General features: G+C 40.6%; 1 protein-coding gene across 7 annotated transcripts in view; it reads right to left on the bottom strand.

Annotated features, from left to right (window-relative positions):
- Positions 1-18865, bottom strand: part of DNM3 (dynamin 3) — a 328780-nt gene that overhangs the window by 186557 nt on the left and 123358 nt on the right. For all 7 annotated transcript variants that reach the window (XM_029081396.2, XM_029081391.2, XM_029081392.2 and 4 more), the window contains one exon: positions 6473-6586. In XM_029081396.2, the coding sequence (XP_028937229.1) occupies positions 6473-6586 (114 nt within the window). The remainder of the gene's footprint in view (positions 1-6472; positions 6587-18865) is intronic.

Below are 18865 nucleotides of genomic sequence, written 5' to 3'. Positions count from 1 at the left end.
ATCCACACAACAAAATACATCTCCATCTCATTTGGATGCATGGCTGAGAATGAACAGATGACTCCCTCAATACTATTTGGCCTCATAGGGTACACTCATCTTTCTGTGAGATGACTAACAGAGACTAACTATACCAATTTAAGGGATCGCATTCAGGAGGTGGGGGAAATTTGATCAGTGTTTTTCGTTAGCACAGGTAAAATATTAACACTGTACTTAATCATTGTTGAGGTCACCATTCCTCATTCTGTCATCCCACCAAAAGGCACGAAAAGGAAAATTTTACATCTTTCCCAAAATACAGTTTACCACAGGAGCTTAGCATAGGAAATGGGCTTTGTGCTCCAATTTTTATGGTGGAAAAATAATCACAAGAACATTCTACTGCAATGTACAACTTCAATTTTCTGCAATATTTTAGATATATTCAACTTCACTCAGCAAGTACAGGAATTGAAATAAATGGAGGAGGAAAGAAGGATGGCAAGGTATTTTTCTTTTTTTCTCTCTACAATTTGAAGGTGTGCCTAACCTTCAGGTAATAGCTTATTAACTAGCATAAGATTAATTTACAAATTGAGACAGGTTTAAAAGAGAAATGTGGGAATGTGGGGATTTATCAACTTTGGCTAGTCTTTTCAATATTCCTAAATTAACAAAGCAATCGATCAAGGGCATTTATCAAGTGCTACTATGTGCAAAGCACTGTACTAGATGCTTGGGAGCATATACTACAGAGTTGACCAACACATTCCCTGCCCACGACAACAACAAAAAACCATATCCTTCTTCCATGGAAATAAGTGTTTGGATGAATTGGAAAAAAGAAGAAAAAAACAACTTTTAGGTCTATTATTATTCCAATATTACTAAGGATTTGTCATCAAACGCTTTCATATTCAATTTTAAATAAAGCCATACAGCTCGTATTGTAGTGGCTTTCCACTATAATGTATGGTGTATGGCTTTAATTTTTACAAAAATTTAAATTGTGTCCTTTAAAATAGTTTTATCCAAAAGTAGGATGTATAGAGATAATTAAGACAAAATATTTTACATAACAACCTAAAGAACAAATTTTGCAATAGGGCCTTGGGAAAATGTGTTATTGATTAAAATAAAGCAGTATGAAGCAAATGATGCCGCTGAATTTTTCCCATGAAACCAGTCACCAAATTGAAGTACTGAATGAACTTCTCTAAACATAAATACCTTACTGTTTTATCGTCTCCCTGAATATTTTACATAGTACTTTTTTTTAAATTCAGCAGAAACTTTGCAATTTTCACATGTAAGAATGATGCAAAAAGCTCCACTCTATAAAGAGCTGTCTTTGAGTAGTTATTAACAACTCCCAGGGTTCCCCAACAGTCCCTAAGGGACTACAGAAGAGATTACTACCCTCAATAGATTCCAAAGGAAAACCAAATAAAGGGGAAAATAATTATCCAAACAAAAGTTATTTTGCAGACACTGCCCCTGATGTCTTCAAAACTCTACTACTGAACCTCTAGACCTAAACCTGACCTCACAAAAAAATAAGAAGATGGCTCCTAAGCAAGTTTTACCAACATTTTAAATAATCTTTCAGGTGTTTAATGACTAAAAAGCTAGAGTTTGAAGAACTGAAATTGCCAGGAAAATATAGTATCATTCTCCTAACTCTTTAGAAGGATGAAGGGAACAAATAATATATGTGATGTAGTCTGTTTTGATTGGGTTGGAAAGCATGGGTATTTTCATCACCCTACAACTTTTTGGTTCTTCTGGGAAATGAAAGTGCATAGAGTGATGAGTTAACACTATAGGATCCTCTCTCTACCTCTTGCCAGCACAGTATTCAGACTGGGAAAGCAGAGTGAAAATGAAAAATGAAAGGAAAATGAGGATTCCTGTATATCATTCCCTCCCATTCTCCTCTCCCACCCAGGCTACAACTTGGAACATCCGGGAACAAAACCCAAAGATATTTGCTTGTGTTTCTATTCCCTTCCAGGAGAAATTTGTCTGCCCCATGTTATTGTGAACTACAAAAACAATGCTGCATAAACAGCAGGGTGATGCCAAATAATCTCCTTATCATGTTACCCAAAAACCTCAAACCACAAAAAATAGAGCTTAGGATCTGTCATCAGAGAAGACGCTAAACAATTTCCCTGTACCATTGCTTTTCTGGAGTCATTTTTTAAAAAATAGCAATATGAGGCTGTACATTTTGTTAACAGTCACCTAAAATCCTATTTTTATGCTCCTACCACCTCGGTAGTAATGCAACTTTTTAATAATCTAAAGAACTAACAAAGTGGTTATAAACATTAAAATCACAGTGTGATTATTTAGTGGCTCAAAGACTTCAGTTGAACTTTCTTTTTGATACTAAGAGCATGATAGAACTTGCTTTGAGCAATAATCTATTTAAAAGGCTCAGGTTGAGACTTACTGCTGTGAAAATATGAAAGGGTTTTGCTTCTAAATCTTATTTGGATTAACTGCAGTCGAAATGTCCAGTAGAATTGACCCAAGTCGTTTGAACAAAATGTCCTATTTTTCCCCGCTCTGTTACTTCTCTCCCAAATCTCTTTCCCAGTATTATCAATAAATCAATTCATTTATTGAGCACTAACTACTCCTCTCTACTAAAAAAGTGTTCTTCTTATACCTGATTATATCTGGTCTAAGTAAGGACTACTTAGATGAAAAAAAGCTTGGGTGTGCTGAACATGATTCAACAATATTAAATATTACTTCAGCGATGCAAAATAAAAGCAAGAGGATAAAACTGACCACTTCCTATTTTCATGAAAGGATCACTGTGCCCTCTTACCAAAGCAGGGTCAACATTTGCATTTAATTAAGAGATAAAGCTAACGTTACAAAACATAGTATGAAGTTCACTCTTCTTTCAGTTCAACAACAGTCATGGACAGTAATGAGATTTGTGTGGGCAATCTGTCAATCAATGCAGTGCAGAACTGTATTAAGCACTTGGGAGAGTACTTGCTAGTCACTTCTCCTGCCGACAAGGAACTCACAGGCTAGTGTGCACCCAGGTAAGAAAGACATAATATGCAAATGATCAAGCCCAACATGGTTCTGACCCAACAATCTTGGTCATCTTCAAATTAGTCATTTAACTTAATTGGCTCCTGCAGGAGTTTCCAGAAAAACTCATTATTTTACCTCACTCACCTGTGCTTAAATACAAACTTTGGCCAGCTGAATGCTGAAATCCTTGGTTTCAAGTAGATGAAGTGTGACTCCAGTGTTTTGATTTTGGTAATTTTGAAATAACCATGTTACAAATATATCTTTAAAGTAAAACAGAAAAATGTTGTATCTCTATCTGAAATTTTCATAAAAATGGGACAAGTCTCAAATGGAGAAAACACAAAGCTATATTTTCATTTTAAATGATGTCTTAGATGTTAATACCAGAGGAGGAGAGCAGCAAGAGGAGCCCAGTTAAATTCTCCAGGGGCACAAAATTTAAGCAAGAATGACAGGGAGGTTCCAAAATGTGATTCCATTGCCTATATCCATTCTCACAACTTAAAACAATTAGATGCACAAAATTGTTATCGAGATAATAATAATAATAATAATGTTGGTATTTGTTAAGCGCTTACTATGTGCCGAGCACTGTTCTAAGCACTGGGGTAGACATAGGGGAATCAGGTTGTCCCACGTGGGGCTCACAGTCTTAATCCCCATTTTACAGATGAGGGAACTGAGGCACAGAGAAGTTAAGTGACTTGCCCACAGTCACACAGCCGACAAGTGGCAGAGCTGGGATTCGAACTCATGAGCCCTGACTCCAAAGCCCGTGCTCTTTCCACTGAGCCACGCTGAGATGAAAATAAACCAGGCTGCGGCAGAAATCAGGGACGCAGAATTCATGAACATAGACTTTTCCCTGGTTCAATCAGGCCATGTGGGAGTATGAACAATACAAATACAGCTATACTGCCCTTTGGGATACCAAAGTAACTCATTTCTTCAAAGTGCCCTGATTATTGGTCTGGTGGTAAAAATAACAACAACAACAACAACTACTACTGTGGTATTTGTTAAGAGCTTACTATGTGCCGAGCACTACTAAGCTCTGGGGTATACATATATACAAAATAATCAGGTCCACATGGGGCTTACAGTCTAAGTAGGGGAGAGAACAGGTATTGAATCTCAATTTTGGAGATGAGAGAACTGAGGCACAGAGAAGTTAGATGACTTGCACAAGGTCACACAGCAGACAAGCGGCAGAGCCAGGATTAGAATCCAGGTCCTTTGACGCTCAGGCCCTGGCTAGGCCACACTGCTTCTGGTGGAATGAAAAATGTTCTTGGGGACCTAGGTTTTCATCTCAGTCTACCTGCTAGGTTTGGGTCATCGGTGGTGAAGATCTCTGACTGAGAAGCCACCTGCAGCATTCCATGAGGTGGATAAGCCCAGAAGGAATTCTAAAAATAGTTACTAAGATGAACAATTAAGACTGTAGAGAAGCAGCGTGACAGAGTGGACAGGTCAGAGGTTTGAGAGTCAGAGGACCTGGGTTCTAATCTCAAGAATCCACCACTTTCCCTTTGGGTGACCTTGGGGAAGTCATGCAACTTCTTATCACTATGATGATAATGATGAAACTTATTCACTGCTGCATCTCTTTTCTATATTTAAGTTGTTTATCAGATACATACTTGTCCTCAGTACTTTCCATGTAGCTATATCCATTTTGGGTGCTGCTCCCTGGCTAGAGTATGCTAGGAGTAACTAGTATATAACAACAAGCTCATATTACTCAAACTAAATGCTTGCTACTACTCAGAGTAATACAGATTTTTGCTGCCTATTACACACAGACACAAAGCTAACACACCGTGTTACTTTCTATCTAGGCGAAGCACTAGAACCTGAGATGTTTTAAAACATGCTCTCTCCCACTCTGCCTCAGCCCTTCTCTTTCCTGCCTTTTTTCTCCTCCTATTCTTGGAACGAAATTCCCTGAAAGCCTGTTCCTGAACTACATCTGCAAGAAAATAATAGCAAGAATTCTGGTCACCTATCTCATTTCCTTTTGTTTCATTTCATAAAAAAGTATTAGTTGGTAGACATTTTACAAAAGCTTGGTCACTTTCAGCTTTTAAAAAATGCGACCTATGAATGAATGTATAACTGCATACGTGGACCATTCACAGGAATGTGTAGAACGTGTTTGCCTTGAAACATTCCAGAGGATTTTGTGTTTTCTTTTTTTCCCCCAGTGGAACCATTCAGTTAGTTTTATAGTTACAGCTACATCACATTGTTTCCTAAATTCTGTAAGCTATTTCTGGTAAGTCCAAAGAATCGATAGGAAGCCAGAGTTTATACTTAGCACTCCAAAAATGAAAGCAAAACAAAACAAAAAGAGCCCTCCCCCAAAATAGCCTAGAAACTAAATCTTGGATTATCTGCAATGTTTTTCATTGACAGCTCTGAAGTAATCCAACTTCATAAACATTTCCTTAAGCTCCCTTTAAAATAGGGGTTATTTTCCTTAGTGGAAGCAACAAGCTTATTTAGTAGCAGCAGCAGCAACAAAGACAGAGTGGTTCCTCATTGCACAGCATTCAAGTGTTACATTAGCAGGGCCCTGTAAGTTTATCAGGCCAAAAGTGTGAACTTTTCAACATCGAAGCTCATCTCCCATAGATTTAAATAGGAGAAAAATGTAGACTCACTCACACACTAATTTCACCATGGGTGAACATTCTTAGCTGATTCATTCAGCCTGCATAATCAGCATCATACACTGTTCAGTCTGGCCAAATCTACTGAAACCTGAGCAGAAGCAGAGCTGGAGCACTTTAACTGCTACTGCTTTGAATAAATGGTAGTCCATCATTTCTTGGTGACCGTTTGCCTTAAATGAGGAAACAGTCAAAAGCAGGAAAGGGATCAAATCTGAAACCAAGAAGTCAGTAAAACCACCATCATTTGTGCTCTCTGACATGTTATTAGGCACTCAAAGCACTTACACACAGTGGATGTTATTCTTTTCTGGCATCTCCCGTCCCTTCTCCCGACTTCTCCAGGCACTCTCCCAGAACCACAGAGGAAAAATAGCTTTCCTTCCCCCCATCTTGTATTCTCTATTGGAACCGGACTTAAATGTACTTCAGGCAGAGATTCTCACCCTAAGGGGGGTTGCCTCTGCTGACACTCTCAGTATCCATCTCACTCCCTCTCTGACGCATACACGCATAAAGGGAGATCTTGAAGAGGAGCTGTGTGCTCAGAGTGTCCACTCACCTGTTCCCAAACGGTGCTCGACCTGCTGATAGGCTGGAAATGCAAAGTTAGGTCATGTGACCCTGTGTATATATCTAGTATTAAACTTGTTTTAATTTTAATATCGCATAGGGCTTTTTAATGAAGGTAACAATTTTAGAAATCCAAAAGTAAGTATATAAATGACTTCAGAAACTATATTCCTTACCTCATCATCTTTATACCAGGATAAGCTCTCAGCAGTTAGAACAAACCAGTACTCCTTGGATCCTCCTTTCATGATGCCAATGTTGTTGATGGTTAACCAGCCCTTTCGAATCACCTAATTAGAGTGGGAACCAACAGATAGGTTTAATTGTCACTTTCTGGAAACAATGAAGAATGCAATTCTTAGCCGAAATAATGCTTACATAATGAAAAGCACACTCAAAATTAAGACACAAACAATTTCACCTCCATCAGCATACTCTGCTCAAACCCTTACCAATTCTCATTCTGGAATGTGGATAACCAGATTGCCATTGCTTACAATGTGATAAACCAAATGTGGGTGCTTAGGTTTCTGTTCTGAAAAATTAGGAGATAGGAATAGGTTGCTAAGCTCTGGGAGACTAAGAAAGAGATGGAAGGTGAAGTAGAATGAAGAATAACCTTTGTGATTTGAGGCTATACTATGTAAAAGAGTTCTCCCCTAGGGCAGGGGCTCTGAGGACATCGGAATACCAACGGGTGGATTTGAAAGCTGTCACTGGCATGGCAAGTGATAGACACATCAGTGAAGCAAAGGATAATGGTAGGGTGTCTTGTCAATCAATCAGTGGTATTTACTGAGAGCTCAGAGGGTGCAGAGCACTGTAGTAAATGCAATCATGCACCAATCTTTTCAGCCTCAAATATATGCATGGACAGAATCTCACTATCATTAGATTGTCTTTGAAAATTAAAAATAATGGTGTGGGTGTGTACATATATATTGCAGAGTTGTCCTTTGATCGTGTATACAGGTCTATTTATGTATACAGGCCAACATTCATTGTTCAGTTTAATGTCAATATAATTGAGCATTTAAAGCTTAAATCACTGAGCTTTCCACTGGGAGCCTTGTCTCCACTGGGAGCTCTTGTTCATGCCATGCATATCTTCTCTTCTGATCTGCTACCAGCCCCTTGGCCAGTAAGGCTCCTCAATAACACCTTCACAGAGAGATGTTAGATAGTCGAAAGGATCAAACTCATGCCCGTGAGTTTTGTTCCTCATTAGCATCACTGAAGAATGATTTGATTGGTAAGAGATGGAAAACTATCAGCTCAAAATATTATCGAGGGCTCCAAGTGGATTTGACTTCCAACCAACAATTTTGTTTTTCAACAAAAACGTTTAGAAACTACTGACTCTAAGGCTCAAACGTGCCTGTGCAAGTAGTAGAAAAGAGCTAGATGAGATTATCAATAATGTTGGTCCTGGAAAGTGGAGTTGGGAGCCTCTAAATATCTGTTTTGTGGTAGTAAGGGCAGAGTGGCTCTTCAAAATTCTTTTTCCTTAGCTTAAAGTATTGCTCTATCACTCTGTCCCTTTATTCTGGACTGTTGTACCCCCCTTCCTTATAGTTATATCTTTTTGTCATTCATTAAGCCTCTGTAAAATGAAATTGTTCACTCTGCTGTTCTGGTGCATTCCTTCCGGAAAAGAAAAAAAATCCTGCCTGGGGCAATATATGAATTTAGCATTATAAGGAAATGCCATGGAAGAAATACAGATTCAGATACTTTCATTTTCATTCCGTGCTCAGCTTTCTAGGTTTGGGAAGCGTCCTGGAGGAGTGCCTATGCTTGCTGGCACTGCCGGTTCCTTCCCTCTGAAGTTCCTGTTCCAAGTTCCTGTTCCTAGATTCCAAATCCACCCTAGAAGGGGTGGTCAATTTTCAGTCACCTTAGAGGAAGTGGTGAGCCAGAAAGCAAATCTAACATCTCTATTACCCACTGATACGATTAAGAGATGGAGGATTACTTTTTGGAGGAAAGTAGATAGGATATGGGTCAAGGGAATATTGAAGCAGAAAGCAGAAAGGGAAAGGATTTGTTTTGTGGATTGAAGAAAGGGGCAGTGCTTAAAAAAGTATGGGGTGGGGGTGGGGAGAACACTCCTGGATAGTTTGGTGGCCGAAACCAAAGGAAGGGGCAAAGACGTAGGTCAATTATAAACCAAGAGGAAGTTGGAAAGAGAAAAGAGACACCGCTTGTTGAATAGTTCCCTGGTTTGTCTATAGAGTACAGCCAGCCTGCGAAAGAAGGAGGAAAAAAAAATCTCCTTTAGAAAACCCAAAAGAGAAGGAAAGAGCACAGAGGAAAATGAAGTGCAACAGTAGTGATAGACTAGATTAATTTTCTCCTCAGCATTACAAGGCAATTTTGCACTTCCCTCTTTCTGGTCATGCCCCTCATCACTATATAGCCATTTGGGATTCAGGGAGGGATTCTCAAAGTGGTTCTCTGAAGCAGAGGAAGGAGCAGGGCCAGGGAAGGAAAACACACCTCTCGCCCCTCCTTCTCAGCTTCTCCACTCTCCCCACTTTTGTCCTACCCAGGGATAAGTGAAAAATAAATCAGAAATTGCCAAAAAGAGGAAGGCTAAGCAGAGGGGGACAAAGAAAAATCAAGGGGATGAGTCCAGAACAAGAATCTGTAAGGGATACTATGAGTTTATCATCTGTATGGCTTCCAAATTGGAAAATATATCGTTAAAATGGCAAAAAAAAAAATAAGCTAGGGAATTCTCTTTTCCTTTCCACTCAAGAAACAAGGAGGAGTGCTGGGTAAGTGGGGAGAAATATGATGTATATATTGAACCCTTGAGGACGGAAGTTATACCGTTTATCTCTATTGCCTGCTCCCAACCACTTAAAAGAAAGCACTGCATACAAAAGGTGCTCAGTAAACAACTACTGTTTGAAGTCCTTCCATAATCTTGGTTTTGGCCATGAATATTTAGTGGGAAACCCTGAAGACCGAATCTCCAGGGGGCTGGAAGGGAGTTGAGGAACCATTCAGTCATGAATATCTTCTGCCATTTCAAAGCCATTCCTTAATGTAATAGAGTTGCCCCACAGATTCCATCCAGTCTTCTCAAGGGAAAGAAGGTAAATGTTGAACTTTGACAAGGATTGTAGGGGAACTTGACATTGGGGAATAGCTGAGAGGTCTACTTCTGGAAAATAACTGAGATAATTTATCTCGATATCAGCAAATTATTGTTCAAGACTAACAACAGTAGTCAAGCATGAAATTGCTTGCTGGATCAGGGTAATTCTTCCAGAAAACACCTTCTAGAAAATGAGTCTTACGGAGGTTATAAGTGGTTGTGTTTTGTTGGAGACAACCATGGAATTAAAGAAGAACAAATTTTCATAGTGAATTAATCTCTCATATTAAGGACAGAGTCAACAGGAGCAGCACATCAAGATAGTCGGGATCAATGGGAAAAAATGAAAATTGAGAATGCAATGAGGGATCAATAAGTCATGTTTTGTAAAAAAAACTTTACATTATCTTTCTTAATAAGAACAAATCGTGGTTGACTTGGCAAGTCTAAACTAACTTAGAATGGCACTTGATGGGTAGCTTGGAAGCTTCTTTGGAATTTTTAATTTTCTGAAGAAATCACAGAATTTTATCCTCAAACTTCTTGAAACGCCTTTATTTGGACTAGAACACGTTTGAAAGCTGAAGCAGTTTGCAAACACTCTAAAAACAAGAGATGAAATGAATCACCATGCCACAAAATGTGATTTTACACTGGGGGTTCGACTGAGTGAAAATGCATTAACCCCATGAAAATGTCAAGCAGCCTCACATTCAGCATAAACTTTTTGTTCAGGTCAAGTCACCATCTTAATTGTACCTAGCAATTAATGCCACATTGTTTAAATTGATTATTCTAAAAGCTCTGATATATTTCTTCAGGTCAAATTACTTAACTTCTCTGTGCCTCTGTTACCTCATCTGTAAAATGGGGATTAAAATGTGAGCCCCATGTGGGATTACCCTATATCCATCCCAATGCTTAGAACAGTGCTTGGCACATAGTAAGCGCTTAACAAATACCATAAAATTATTATTATTACCACCTAATTTCTCTGTGCCTGTTACCTCCATCTGTAAAATGAAGATTAATACTATGAAGTTCACGTGGGATGTGGACTGTTTCCGACATGATTATATCTACCCTAGTGCTTAGAAGAGTGCCTGGCACATAGAAAATACTTAAATACCATTAAAAAAAAACTTCTGGTACGCAGTTATTTGGAAGGGGAAGATGCTCAAACTACTGGCTAAAATCCATATGGAGATTATTCTTAATTTTCAAGGATCCATGCTCCCTGGCCCCCCAACCTGCAGATAATCTGAATTAGCATGTAATTCATGCTGTTCTTCCAGACTCCATGAAATGTGGTGAGCAAACAAAAGAGTTACTGACAACATTTGGAAAACGGCTTATCGCCGCAGTTCAATTTCGGGTGGGACGTGAAGGATCCCTGGGTAAACAGCCCATCGAAGAGGCTTTATTGGTTAAACCTTGCATTTCCCTATAGTTCTAAAACCAGTCACAGATGTTCACACAAACATTTGCAGTCCTCATCTGTAACTTTAAAAAGGGTTCATACCGCTAAAACCCGACTCAGTGTGCGTCGGGAAACCAGTGACATGAATGATGAACTTCAGGAAGAGGAGCAGTGAAAGCAATGCCAGAAGTGATAGGAGAAAATTCTCTGAGCAGCTGTCAGCTTGTGGGTACAGGATGAGTGAAGGATGACACAGTTCCTTCCTCCAGGGCACAGATCCCTAAACTTGGTGTTTGAAATCTAAACTTTTGTACCAAACAAAAGGAAGTCATTTTACAGATAGTTCAGTTCTCAAAAACAAATCATATCTTTTCCTTTCCCCTCCCCCACTTCATGGTGGGTCAACAGGAAAACTAAAATTTGCTGGAAGAGGAAATGATTCTGAAGAGATAAAAGGGCAACACAACAAAAAGGCAACACAACTGAACACTCTGATTCCTTGCACTGAGTAAGAAGGAAATCACATTTAGGAAAAAGCAGTATGGCTGACAAAGTTATGTATTTTTAAAATTTTCTCTTTTGAAACAGTGATTCTATATCAGTTTAACTCTTGAACTTTTAACCAGGTTCAAGAGAAATAGAGAGAAGCAGGGGTTGGTGCTGCCTTGGATGGAACTAGTCAATCCATCGTAATTACTGAGCACTTACTGTACCAAGCAGTTGGGAGAGCACGCTCTAACAGAGTTGGCAGAAATGTCACAAGCGGAGACAGACATTAAATTACCATAACTAGAAAAGCACTGTGGGGCTGAGGGTGAGGGGGAGTGAATAAAGGGTACAAATCCAAGGGTGACCAAGAAGGGAGAGGGAGTATGGGAAATGAAGGCTTAGTTGGGGAAGGCTCCTTAGAGGAGACGTTATTTTAATAAGGTTTTAAGGGTTGGCAGAGTGGTGGTCTGTTGGATACAAAGGCGGAGGAATTTCCAGACCAGGGGCAGGATATGGTCAATCGGTGGAGAGGTCAATCGGTGGAGAGACAGACTAATTTGAGTTACAGTGAATAGGTTGTTGGCATTAGAGGAGCGAGGTGAGCGGGTTGGGTTGCAGTAAGAAATCCGTGAGGTACGACAGGAATGGGCGAGCTGAGTGAGTGCTCTAAGCCCAATGGCAAGGTCTTCCCTGACAGGGCCCTCAATTCCCATTCGCCACCCCCCCTTTTGCATCATCTACGCTGTAGGATCTGGACCCCCTTAAAGCACTGGATATTCACCCCAGCTCCCCTGTACGTGCTCATTTTTCCTACCAATAATTTATTTTAAAGTTTGTCTTCCCCTCAAGACTGTAAGCTCAAGGAACATGTCTTTCAACACTACTGTACTGCTCTCTCCCAAGCGCTTGGTACACCGCTCCACATACAGCAAGAGCTCAATAAATACCGCTGATTGATGGACTGATAATGATATGCTTTATTTTAATAATAATGGTGGTATTTGTTAAGCTCCTATTCTGGGCCAAGCACTGTACTGAGTGCTGGGGTAGATACAAATTAATCAGGTCAGACAAAGTCTCTGTACACATGAGGCTCACAGTCTAATTAGGAGGGAGAGCAAGTATGAACCCCATTTTACAGATGAGAAAACTAAGGCACAGAGAAGTTAAGTGATTTTACCAAAGTCAGGAGGCAAGCAAGTGGCAGAGCTGGACTTCCAGACCTTTGCTCATTATACCGGACCAGGCTGCTTCATTTCTGAATAAACAATAATGATTATTTAACATTTATGTAGCCCTCTGCAAGAACAAAATGCTTAAAGAAATGACCACAACTTCCATGGGAGCGATTCCAATTTTTTCTCCCCATTAGCTGGACTCCTTCTTTCCCTCGGCAAGGAAGGTCTTGGTTCTGGATAACAGCAGTTAAAATAATAATAATAATGTTGGTATTCATTAAGTGCTTACTATGTGCAGAGCACTGTTCTAAGCGCTGGGGTAGATACAGGGTAATCAGGTTGTCCCACGTGAGGCTCACAGTCTTCATCCCCATTTTACAGATGAGATAACTGAGGCCCAGAGAAGTTAAGTGACTTGCCCACAGTCACACAGCTAACAAGTGGCAGACCCGGGATTCGAACCCATGACCTCTGACTCCCAAGCTCGGGCTCTTTCCACTGAGCCACGCTGAAAAGACACAGTCACCCAGACTGACAGCTTCTTTAGATCACTGCCTATTTAAATATCTATTGCCAGTTAGGCAAAAGACAGAAAGGGGATTTGGAGCTCTGTTATCTCTCGATATTAGAAGGTACTCTGTAGAAACCACTTATCTGCCTGCTTTAGTGGTCAGTGCTATCTATACCAGTAAGTATCCTCCTAGAAGGAGTCCCCCACTCTGGAAAGATTGAAGGTGCATAAACTCTTTCAGGGCAGAAAGGATATCCTTTTGTAAACTGCACATTGTTCTAGTGCACCAAATTGTTCCCTGGTGATTCCAAAAGTAATACTCTTTCCAAAATGACTAATTTACCCTTAGGAGGAACCGGCTGGGTGGAAATTAAATTAAGCATTTTATTCGGGGGGAAAGAGGGGACTCGTGAGGAATCATCAATGTTGAGTTTGGTGAAACTTTGAACACTGCTTAAAGCTACTGATTAGGGCATCTAAAATCTTCTCCGATCAGTTTCCAGGGCCCTGATTCATATAAATCCATCAGCCACCTACAGAATTTACAGATAAGGGGATAAAAGAGTAGGTAAATGGATGCCTACAAAGATATTACTGGTAGCTGAAGGTACATAAGTGCGGAGGTGGTAATCTGGAGGATTTGACCTGGGGAGAAGAAAAATTAATCCAGCAATGCTTCCTGGAGGAGGTAGGATTCCAGAAGGGCTTTGAATATAGGGAGAGCTGTGTTCCGGTGGATTTGAAGAGGGAGTGCCAGGAAAGAGAAAGGGCTTGAGTAAGAGGCCAGGGGCTGGAAAATGAAAATGAGGAACAGCGAGGAGACTCATTTGAGAGGAATGAGAAGTGGAGGCTGGGATATGGTGGGCAAAGGGAGCTGATAAGAGGGTAAGGGTTGATGGACTGCTTTAAATCCAATGGTCAGATGATTCTGCTCAATGTCAAGAGGAATGTGTCGAACTGTTAATCAATCAATCCATGGTATTTATGGAGGGCTTACTCTGTGCAGAGCATTGAACTGAGCATTTATGTCCTGAAGAGCACTGAACTAAGTGCTTGGGAGAGTACAATACAGTTGGTAGACATGAATGATCCCTGCTCTCAAGGGTCCGTTCTTCCCTAATCATCATATGCTGTGATTCAGGGAAGAGTCACACCCAAACTAGTAGACTGGAAAACATATTGTTGTGAAATAAAGTTCTTTCAATCTCAAAGAATTACAAACAAATCGAACAAGTCCCTAGCCCCAAGGCTCAAAAAAGCCCCTTCTCTTTTACCAGTGGAAATTGAGGCTCAGGTTTACATGGTGAGTCAGTGGAGAAGCTGGAAATGGAACCCACAGTCTGACTGAGTCCCATGTTCTCACCACCAGACAACAGTCCTTTCCAGACTCAATTGTTTTAATTCTTTTCATCTGATATAATCTTATTTGCCCCACAGGAGTTTTCTAGTCTATTCATAAGCAGGACTATTTCTGTAGCACCTCAACATTGGCCAGATGTTGCTGAGTGGCTGGGACACTGTGATGAGCATTCCCTAGTGGGAAAAAGATATAAATCATTACAGCACTGTCTGTAGAGGATACGTGCTTTGTGGGAATAAACTGCACTTGCCCTGGTCATAGTGAAATGGGGACATCCTTAAATTCAGGGGATCTCATTTCAATATGGCTATAGTCCACCCAAAAAGACTTATTCCCATCTCACTAAGCCTTGGAATGAACTTTATTGTACTACCGGGGGAAGCTGATGGATTCTGCTTCATCATTTAACTAAAAGATTAATTATCAAATCAAAGATAGCACAATTACTTGGAAATGGACCCCATGCCTCTTTTAAATTTCATGAATCCACTCCAATGTTCCGCATACAATAGGTGCCCCGTAGATACCGACTGATTGGCTTATTTCTGGAGAAAGACTTTGGGATTCTCAGAACAATAACTAAATTATGATATGAGTTACTTTTTTGGTAGATAGTAAAAAATGCTTCCAGATTCTGGCACATAATAAGCGCTTAACAAATACCATGATTATTAATTATTATTATTATTGAGTTCTTACTGTTTGCACAGCACCATACTAAGTACTAGAATGATCCTAGCTGGTGGTTGTTAATGGTGTTTGCTTCTCAGCCACACTCTAGAGGGTCCTGACATTACAAAGTTCCCCTTAAGATTACCCTTCTCGCTGACTCAATCAATGGCATTTATTGGGCATTCCCTGTGTGCAGAGCATTATACGAACCCCTCCAACGGGTAACTGTCCAAAAGAACTGGTAAAATCCTAGAGTAAACTCAGGCAGTTTCGAGCCAAGAAACCGTGGCCTGGAGTGATAAGGAACCTCAGGACCGCCTCCTCCAATACATTTTTATCAACCTATTTTGCCCCTTGACTTTTGAGTGTTGAATTTTAAATGCTCCCATGGTCTGTAATATATTGTCCAAAATGTATTTTTTTTTCCTGTGTATCTGTCTTCCCCACTAGGGTTGATGTTGGAACTGAAATCCCCGAGTTTAGTAATTACGTGAACCCCTAGAGTGAAGGAAGGATTGGGAAAGAACCCAGGGTGACCCCAATATAGTGATAATTAAGGAGGAATAAACCTTACTTAATATAGTACTTCACATTTTATGGACGGACAACAGTAAAGTCACCACACAATCTCAGTTTACTTGAGCAAGAAAGTTGCTCTCCTCTGCTGATAGCAGTGTTAGCTTTCCATCGTATTAGAATTGTTTGGCTCCTCTGGAACTGTTAACTCAGTTAAGAGAAAGATAGAAAAGCTGATATACAGCAATTCCTGAAATTTTTCAGTGCAAATCCATCAACAGTGTTTATTGAGCAACTTCTGTAATAAGAAAAAGTTGACAGGGTCCCTGCTCTCCAAGAGTTTACAACTGATCAATCAATTAATGGTATTTACTGAGCACTAACTATATTCAGAGCTCTGTACTAAGCGTTTTGGAGAGTACAATATGACAGAGTGGGAAGACATGTCCCTTTTCCACAAGACACTTACAGTCTAAAGGGGAAGACAGACATTAAATTACGGAGTGCTTTGGGGCTGAGGGTGGGGTAAATAACAAGTGCTTAAAGGGTGCAAATCCAAATTCAGGGGTGGCACAGAAGGGAGAGGCAGTGGGGGAAATGAGAGCTAGTGGGGGAAGGCCTCTTGGAGGAGATGTGATTTTTATAAGGCTTTGAAGGCTGGGAGAATAATGGTCTTGTGAGACTATGAAGAGGAGAGGGAGTTCAAGGCCAGAGTCAGGATAGGAACGAGAGATCAGCAGCAAGTAGAAAAGATCAAGGTACAGTGAGTAAGTTGATGTGAAGGAGAGAGGTGAGTGTGCCGGTTTTTACTGGGAAATCAAAGATGTAAGTAAGGTAGGAGGGGGTGAGATGATGGAGTGTTTAAAAGCCAATGGTGAGGAGTTGCTGTTTGATGGGTAATCGCTGGAGATTCTTGAGACATAAACTGGACTTTTTTTAGAATAATGATCCGGGGAGCACTGTGAAGCATGGAGAGACAGGAGGAAGGGAGGTCAGCAAGGAGGCTGAGTAATTACAAATGCTGAAGTAATTTACAGAGAGGAGAAAGAAGAAATGGCTAATTGCTACTACTAATTTTACAGTTGTGGCTAATAGAATAACTTCCTTTGGCGAATTCAAATTTGAACAAGTGTGAGCTTCTAGGAGACAGAAAAATGTCAAGCTCCTCGTGGGCAGGGACCGTGTCTACCAACTTTAATAATAATAATAATAATGTTGGTATTTGTTAAGCGCTTACTATGTGCAGAGCACTGTTCTAAGCGCTGGGGTAGGCAGAGGGGAATCAGGTTGTCCCACGTGGGGCTCACAGCCTTCATCCCCATTTTACAGATGAGGTAACTGAGGCCCAGAGAAGTCAAGTGACTTGCCCACAGTCACACAGCTGACAAGTGGCAGAACTGGGATTCGAACTCATGACCTCTGACTCCAAAGCCCGGGCTCTTTCCACTGAGCCACGCTGCTGCTCATACACTTTATACACTCTTCTCTCCTGAGCGCTTAGTACAGTACTCTGCACACAGTAAGTGCTCAATAAATATGATTGACTGATGAAAGCCATAAAAGAAACGGCGTTTGGTATGGAGATGAGTTATAAGAGTCATCAGTTTGGAGCTTTGAACTGGATATGTAATCAATGCCATTTGTAAACTTGCTGTAAAAACTAGTTTGATTCCTCTATAATATGAAACGGATACAAATTTAGTTAGGTGAGGTAGAGTGGTGATTTGAAAGCATTTTAAACCAACTTCCTCCTCATGAAGTCCCACAAAGATGAAGTTTCACCCCTCCTGAATAGGAGATAATCTTGTTCATTATCTCAGTACTGTTTTCAGAAATAAGAGATGGAGAACTAAGTTGATTTTGGTTTGTATTTTTCTACTACTCTATTCCTTTGTAAAATCAACACTATGTATGCATGGGAAAATGAAGCAAAGGCATGCTAACGCCAAGGTTAAAGGGTCATTTGGCATATTTCTCATGCAACTGGATTAGAGCTTTTTTGCCCCTCTGGCCAGTGAAACTCTGATTGACAGGCAAACTCTTCTTCTGAATCAATAGAAGGAAAAAGGATGAATGAATTATGTTTACTGTCTTAACTAAATCAACACTTTACTCTCAAATAGATTTGTTAATTCCAACAAACTACTTTCCTGGGACTGGCGTTCCAGACAATATTACTTTACAACTCCTTAGGGTATTGAAAGTGCTTCACTCCACACAAGTATTCTTACCCTGAGGACAGCCTCTGATGTTTTCACATTGCTCTCAGGGTGAGAATTCTTGTATTGGTGCCCTGCTACAATTCCCACCATTTAGAATTTTAATGTGGGCTTAAGCCCTTCATAAGTGTGAAAGGCAACTAATCACTTTTAATCACTTGCAAATTGACTGAATTGAACAGGCCCAGAGGGACGGGGAGAGCAAGGATGGAGGACCATTCCAGCATTCAGGAGAAGGAGACAAAATGGGTTTGCGGAGGTGTTTCTGAGCATATTTAATCATTAAAGCCACGGTAACCGCGGCTTCTAGGTCGGGCTCGGTGACAGGGGCATAGGGTCGGTCATTAGATAGAAGTAAAATGTCTAAATAGGAAGGTAGAGGTACAACACAGAATGTATTATTATTATTCTGCATTCCCCTCCCCTACCCCACCACCTCTTACCACCATGTGAGACCTCCAGAGGTACATAGGAATGCCTGCTGGGGCCATGCCATCACTAGTGAGAGTTTCTGACCAAAGATGACCAGGACAGTTCATGGAGTAGACAGGCTCAGCAGGAATCTTGAAAGTGAATGGTTAAGATGGGTGGTCGAGAAGCCAGTGACTGCTACCTGCCTCCAGGTCTGTGGTACTACGGCATAGCATTGGGGTGAAGCTGTGGTCCCTTTGACTGAAATGGATTTTGTATCATTTTTGCATGATATTGCATCCACTATCTCACCTGGGATCAGATTAGCAGGGATGGGAGAGTGGCCAAGTACCACTGTTCAAACTACTAGTGCTTTATATAATCAATTCTTCCACCCAGGTTCTCGGGCCCAAGGCTCACCCTTCCTCAACAAGGGCTAAAGACAATACGAACAGCAGCTCTAGCAGGCCTTTTTCTCCTGGTATTTAAGTGCTTACTTCACGCTAGACACTGTACTAAGCGCTGGAGTAGATACAAGCTAATCAAGTTGAACACTGTCTGCGTCCCACACGGGCCTCAATTTTAGTCCCCAGTTTACAGATGAGGTAGTTGGCACAGAGAAGTTAAGTCACTTGCTCTGGGTCATAGAGCAGAAAAGTGGAAGAGCCGGGATTAGAACCCAGGCTC

Source organism: Ornithorhynchus anatinus, chromosome 16 (genome assembly GCF_004115215.2).
Source record: "Ornithorhynchus anatinus isolate Pmale09 chromosome 16, mOrnAna1.pri.v4, whole genome shotgun sequence".
Taxonomy (NCBI): domain Eukaryota; kingdom Metazoa; phylum Chordata; class Mammalia; order Monotremata; family Ornithorhynchidae; genus Ornithorhynchus; species Ornithorhynchus anatinus.
Note: the sequence above shows the minus strand (reverse complement) of the source record. Positions and strands in the feature narration are given on the sequence as shown.